The sequence below is a fragment of the Trichechus manatus genome, unplaced genomic scaffold, assembly GCF_000243295.1.
Source record: "Trichechus manatus latirostris isolate Lorelei unplaced genomic scaffold, TriManLat1.0 scaffold00215, whole genome shotgun sequence".
Taxonomy (NCBI): domain Eukaryota; kingdom Metazoa; phylum Chordata; class Mammalia; order Sirenia; family Trichechidae; genus Trichechus; species Trichechus manatus.
In genome coordinates this window covers 2,183,021-2,190,409 of record NW_004444151.1, presented here as the reverse complement: position 1 = coordinate 2,190,409, position 7,389 = coordinate 2,183,021, and the positions used below count along the sequence as shown (strand labels likewise).

The following is a 7,389-nucleotide window of genomic DNA, read 5'->3' as shown; positions in this document are numbered from 1 at the left end:
AAAATATGACTTACTTGCTTCCAGGTATGCTTTCTGCTGGCCACCTCAGATTCCTCTCCCAGTTTCCTTGCTACTACCTTTATTTCTCCAGGATGGCCATGTTGCAGACCTCAGTGCTGCCTTCTCCAAATCATATAATGATTTTTGTCTGGCCTCTGTCCACTTTTCTTTGTGAAATCCATGCCTTCAATGTTGAGAATAGAAAACTGACATGTAGAAAAGGCTAGATAGTATGCTCATGTGACTATGAACATCAAGTTTAGAGATTTCTTATCTCTACTACTTTATAATCCTATTGACTATATATGCTATAGTTTGGGAATAAAAAAAATAATTTCAATTTAATTTTTCTAAGTACAAATCTATGAGAGTGCCAGGGAATGGGGAGGAGAAGGATGGTATCAAGATGTTCTGATAGCATGGGAAAGGCTAAGGACTAGAAATTGTTGCAAGTTTCCAGAAAAGTAAAGCTATATTTGGAAATTATTAATAAATACCATGTCCAATTCATACAAGAAAAACTACATGAACGTCTCCTAATTCAAAAACATGCAATAAAATTCAGTACAGTCATGGATTGAATTACGTCCCCTCAAAAATGAGTGTATCAGTTTGGCTGGGCCATGATTCCCAGTATTGTGTGGTTGTCCTCCATTTTGTGATTATAATTTTATGTTAAAGAGGATTAGGGTGGGATTGTCACACGCTTAACCAGGTCACATCCCTGACCCTATGTAAAAGCAGTTTTGCTGGGGTGTGGCCTATACCAACTTTTGTCTCTCAAGAGATAAAAAAGAAAGGGAAGCAAGTAGAGAGGGGGGACCTCATACCACCAAGAAAGCAGTGCCAGGAGCAGAGCACATCCTTTGGACCTGGGGTTCCTGCATGGAGAAGCTCGTAGTCCAGGGGAAGATTGATGACAAGGGCCTTCCTCCAGAGCCAACAGAGAGAGAAAGGCTTTCCCTGGAGCCTGGACACAAGAATATTTAGATGCAAGATATTAGTGGAACTGAATGTGCAACACCTCGAAATAAACCCAGTTAGATATAGAAATGTAATATATGATAAAAGAGGTAATTGAAATAAAGGGAAACAGAAGGGTAAGTCTATAAATGGGACTAGAAAATTTTACTATTTAGAGCAGTGATCAATCTAAACTCACACTTCAAAAATACGCCAGAGTTATTCCAGATGGATTAGTGAGTTAAGTTAATCTGTTGCCATCGAGTCGATTCTGACTCATAGTGACCCTATAGTGCAAAGTAGAACTGCCCCATGTGCCATAGAGTTTCCAAGAGGTGCCTGGTGGACTCAAATTGCTTAACTTTTGGTTAGCACTTAACCAATATGCCACCAGTTAAATTGGATTTACAAAAATACCTCCATTGATAGAGTATTACAGAGCCACTTAAATGGAAACCATTTATGATATAATGTGGGACTAAAGGAGATTTTTCCTTTCTTAATGTTTCTCTAATTTTCATATCTTCCTCTTATGTCGTGTATTGCTTATTAAAAATAAATCATAATTTTTCACTTACAGGATAAAATAATCAGTCCAGACAGGCCATAGTTAATAGTATTTATTAATTGTTGCACATATATTCTTCAATATTTGGAGCCCTGGTAGTTCAGTAATTAAGAGCTACGGTGGGCTACGGCTGCTAACCAAAAGGTCAGCAGTTCGAATCCACCAGTCACTCCTTGGAAACCCTATGGAGCAGTTCTACTCTGTCCTCTAGGATTGCTATGAGTCAGAATTGACTTGATGGTAATGGGTAGTATGTGGGCAGTACTGTTACCCTTATTGACAAATGAGAAACCAAGGTGGAGTAACATTCTTTATGTTGACTGATCTGCCATCCATCTCTCTGCTTCAGACCCTATTTAGGCGCAAAAGTCAAGGCAATTATATTGGGCCTTCTGTATTAAATTTGGCCACCTGAGTAGCCCAAATGGTTAAGTACTTGGCTCCTAACCCAAAGGTTGATGGTTGGAATCCACCCAGAGGTACCTCAGAAGAAAGGTCTGGGGATCTACTTCCAAAAGGTCACAGTCATTGAAAATCCTATGGAGCACAGTTCTACTCTGACACACGTAGGGTTGCCATGAGTCAGAAATGACTTGATGGCAACTTAGATTTTGGTTTGGTGCTGAATTCAGGTCTTCTAATTCTTAATGTAGGACGTGGAGCCTTGACTGGGAAAATATTAACAGTGTGGCACAGGAGGGGAAGATGACTGGTAGGGTTAATTGTTAATGCCCCTATTGCCAAAAAAAAAAAAAAAACAGTGACTAGTATTCACACAAATTAAAAGATCACAGGCAAAAGAAAGTTTTGGAAGCCAAAAGAAGACAGTGACAGCTAAAAGCTACAGGTGACTGTGGCTAAATCCAGAAGGAAACCAGTGAGTCCACCTCTTTGTAAAGAAGAGATATATATTCTCTGTATTTTATCACATTCTCCCTAAAATTTGGTCAAACCCACCTATCGTTATTTGATTCCTCCTCCCTCTAGGAGACAGGGAGGGGCAGTTTGAAATACTACCTTTCCAGCTTAATAGAGACTCGTCAACAAGGAAGCATTCCAATTCAGATGTTTTGATACTCACTATTCTTTCTTCCCTAAAACCCAAACATTCAGCTGAATGCCTTAGGAAACATATCTGCTATAAATTCATTTTTTATCTAATTTGTCTGAGATCTAAGCTTCCTGTGGAGGTCCAAGATCAAAGGATCTGATTCTTTCTGATGTCGGCACTGACATATAATGTGTGCTGACTTAGTTCTGTCTATAACCTCACACTGGGAGGCAGCCCCGCCTTCTTGGGCACCCTTACACAGTGAGCTTTCATTTCAGCTAGGGAGTCTGTCAGGTATGTTGCTGATTGGAGCGGCCATGTAAATAATTCATGGGGAGATTCTTAATGTTTTTGGGTCTGCAAAGGCAAGCTACCCCTATTAGTCTTTTATGAATAGATACAGACTTGAAGAACAAGATGGAACAGATTTTGAATGACGATCTCTTAAAAACAGGATAACAATGTCTTCAATGGATTGAAAATAGGTGACGTGCAGTATCTGATCCCTCATATATGAAGTAGTATTGGTTTTACCACGGGATACAATTCAAAGCCTTTTTTTTTCCTTTTTAAGTTTGCTTCTACCTGACAATTTATTATTCGTCATCTTTGGTTATTTGCTGATCCTGATAAACTATGTCTTTTCCTCCGAGTGGTAGCATAATTATGGTGATGATACTGTGCTCAGTGTTTGGCATGGGACTGGACATAATGAGGGCACAAGGTTGAAAAAAATTTCCTTTTCTGAAAGAACTCAGAGTCTTAAGAGGAAGACAAGACTGTCACACAAGGAAAGGTGACCAATAATAGAAGTAGTTGCACAGGCCAAATGAGAAACCCCAGTCCACAAGTACTGAAGCATAAATCAGTGTAGTTTGAGGTATCAAGGAACACTTCGGAAGGAGTCAAAGATCCCATAGGGAATATAGGTAACCTGAAAATTCTCGTAGTTCTAAGCAAGAGAATCGTTTATGTGTTCATGGCAGATACACATTAGGCAAAAATACTGTGGAAAAGGAGAAAGAAAATATGACTAGCATGGGTTTAACAGAATATTGATCAATGCATCATAGAAACAATGGAAACCACATGATTATCTCATCTTACTGCTCCAACTCCATATTATATATATTTATATTATGTTGTTACCTTCACTCTTCTTCGCTTCATTTCCCATTCATTGTTGGGTTAAATTGAAGTAGGAAATTGGTACCCTCTACACTAATATTGCTTCATACAGTATGATATAGACGAGATTACTGTCTCCTAACAAAAACCAAGGCAGCTCTCAATAAACAGAGAGGAGCATAATATACAGGTTAATAAATTCCCGTTTTCATTGTATATAAAAGAGTGATTAATGAATTCAGTGGTAAAAATATGAGGAAACCAAGGATGGAAATTGTAGATGACAGTATTGCTACCTCCTTCCCAGTGGGTTAGAGCAGTTCTCAACCTTTTTCCACTGTAAGGCACATGGAGATGACGTTCAAATGCATGATACACTTCTATATATGTATCCAACCAAATGTGCATGTAACGGACTGAATGTTCTTCTCAACTCCACATCTCAATCTTTAACTTTACACAATAGTGTGTGGTGCTTAGAATACAGATTCTGGAGCCAAAAATTTTGAATTCTGTAAAGTAAGTATACTCTGCCACTATTTTCTGCATGGTCTTAAGGAGGTTACCTTATCTCTCTGTGCCTCAGTTCTAAAAATTGAGCCTTCCCCCTAAACCAAACCAAAGCAAAACTCGTTGCTGTCAAGTTGATTCTGACTCATAGCGACCCTAGAAGACAGAGTAGAACTTCCCCATAGGGTTTCCAAGGAGCGGCTGGTGAATTCGAATTGCCGACCTTTTACTTAGCAGCCGAGCTCTTTACCACTGCGCCACCAGGACTCCTTCCCCCCAAAAGAGGGGTAATAATAGCACTTAACTTCCGAGGGTTATTGTAAGGATTAAATGAAAATTTAGAATGGTGCCTGGCATGTAGTAATTGCTATGATTGCTGTATGTTATTTTAAATTATTATTAACCCTGTCTCTCTCCAAGAGCACATATTGGAATATAAATGAATAGAGGTGTCATTAATTTGGGAATAATCTTGAATTTTCTTTTATGTATTAAAAAATCTATCATTTGATAAAATCGTTTAAAAATTGATTTGTGATACTTATTGTTTATAACAAATAAATTAATACCCTCAACACTCAATGTATTATCCTTCAGAGTTAGGGAATAGTTTGTGAAGGTGATAAGATATTTTGCAAGATGAATAAAAGAAGGGACAGAGCTTTGAAAGCCAGGAGGGAAACACTATTTCAGGCCTACAGTGTGTTCTTAGGTAATTCTTAAAGGTGGGATAATTAGGGGAAGGAATTAAAATATTCAGGCTTAGAATAGACTGCAGCTGGAGAATAAAGCATTATAACATATATAAAATATTTTAAAGGAATTGTATTTGGACATACAGCTGGAAGAATTTTAAAATATTAAAGTCAGAAAAGAGTACACATTAAAAAAAATACTTTAATGTTCAAGGCTATTTAAAGCCAACATTTCCACTAACTTCCATGAAATACTCCTATGTTTGGTCCTTTTGTTGCTTCCTCCAGTAATCATCAGCTTTGCCATTAACACATCATCATCATCATCATCATTGTCATCATAACAATATGACATAAGAACACAACAGCTGATTTTTATAGGGTCCTTAATAGTTGACAGGAAACCTTGGCGGTGTAGCAGTTAAGAGCTAGGGCTGCGAACCAAAAGGTTGGCAGTTTGAATCCACCAGATGCTCCTTGGAAAGCCTATGGGGCAGTTCTACTCTGTCCTATAGGGTCGCTGTGAGTCAGAATCGACTAGATGGTAACGGCTTTGGTTTTCTGGTTTTAACAGTTGACTAGGCACCTGGACATGTAGTAGATCATCTGCTCTCATAGTAGCCTTATGAGATAGCAAAGCAAGTTATCTCATTTTACTAATAAGAAAGCTGCAATTCAAAGACGAAAAATTACATTTTCTAGTAAACCCAGTTAGACATTCAATAGTTCAGTTAGCAGCCTAGTGTGTTAAGTTTGCAGCACAGAGGGGTATCTCTCTATATATTTATATTCATGTTTCTTATAAAATCACAGATTTTATAAATTTGACATGAAACTGCAAGTATTAGATAAGAATTGTTTGTAGAGCTCATTTGACCGCATTTCTGAATACAGGAATGAGCTGGCCTGCTTGGTAAGGCCTGACGGTGGTCTTGTTTTCATACTTCAGCAGTTTGTTACACTGAAAATCCCTGTAGACGTATCAACATCATAGAAGTGTTTTTCTGGGAAGTAGTATTATCAGATTTTCATTAGACACTTAATTACAAATTTACTTTGTCTGAAAAAATAGAAAAATATGCCTACAAACGCATTTTCTGGTGCGGCTGTTTTGCTGGGACAAGGTAGAAACTGGCATGAGTTCTCTCTGACAATGCACCTACCCTCGGCAGTAGTCCCCAGCCCTATCACTCTTCCAATCTTCTGGAGTTCCCTGAATCTACACCTCTCGCTTTGGCTCTTCACCACACTCTGCCCCTCAGGGTCCTCTAATTGTTTAATGTGTTCTACATCTTACTTCCCCTTACGGAGGACACACCCCAAAGGCCAGGGAGAGTGTCTGCTCCCAAGGTCAGCATTACATCCCATGGGCACACCTGCCCTCGAGGCTCTCCTGCTCAGCAGGTATACCTGCAGGAGACTGGGAAGTGGAAGGAGACTCAATAGCACCTAACTCACCAGACGGCAAATAGAAGGTATGCAAGAAATGATTAGGAAATGAAGCCAAACAGGATCTGAAATGCCCAGTCAATGAATGGTGCATAGTAACATGAACATATTTTTAAATGAATGTTTAAAATCCTTCCTTTATCTATGACCTCATCTCCAATCATTCTCTATTTTTCTTGCTTATTATTCCTCAGCCACATTCTTCTTCTTTATGTTTCTCAAAACAATTCTGATTTCTGCTTCAGGGCCTTTGCCCAAGCTACTCCTTCTGCCCCAATACTCTTACACCAGTCATTTTGCATGGCTGACTCCTACTCATTATTCAAATCTCAACTCAAATATCATCTCCTCAGGAAGCCTTCCTGAACCCCCACCCTAAAGGAGATTTCTGGCCCACATCACCCTCTTTTATCTTCATCAACATTTCTCCCTAACTGATATTTTCTCACTTATTTAGTTATTACGGTTCAAGCTCCATATGAGTATGGACTTTGTCTATCTTGTTCACTGCTGTATTCCCTGTTGTAGAACCGGATCTGGTACACAGTAGATGCTCAATAAACATTTGTTCTATGCATGTATTGATTATTTCCATCTGAATGAACATATTAAATGAATTAAATACTGAAGACTGATAAAGGCAAGCTCCTCCTTAACGTAGCAAGACTCTAAAACTGTGAGTTTTCACCATGAGCGCTGGATAATGTATCTTTTTAGGGAAAATATACTTTCAAAGATATTTGGAAAACTATAAGGTGATGCAACTCAATCTTTAATTATTTGGCAACATCTTTTCAGGAATGCAATTTAACATATAGCATTTTGCTAAATATGCAAAATGTGTAGTCAATTGATGGAAAACTAAAGTTATTTCTTCTCCTACTTCTTTAGATATGAGGATGAAGGTCATGCTGGGCAAGCTGAACCAGCTCCCCCACCAGTCACTGAATGGAGTGTCCAGAAGGAAGGTTAGCCACCGTGCTGCCCGGGAAGAGGATGGCAGCCGAGAGGAGGCCGCTGTGTCT

The 7,389-nt window shown here is 38.8% G+C and overlaps 1 protein-coding gene across 1 annotated transcript in view; it reads left to right on the top strand.

The window, feature by feature from the left end:
- The window catches only part of LOC111822827 (fibrocystin-like), a 51,176-nt gene that overhangs the window by 41,899 nt on the left and 1,888 nt on the right, over nt 1–7,389 (top strand). The window contains exon 7 of the mRNA XM_023742673.1: nt 7,256–7,385. Coding sequence (XP_023598441.1) covers nt 7,256–7,385 — 130 coding nt within the window. The remainder of the gene's footprint in view (nt 1–7,255; nt 7,386–7,389) is intronic.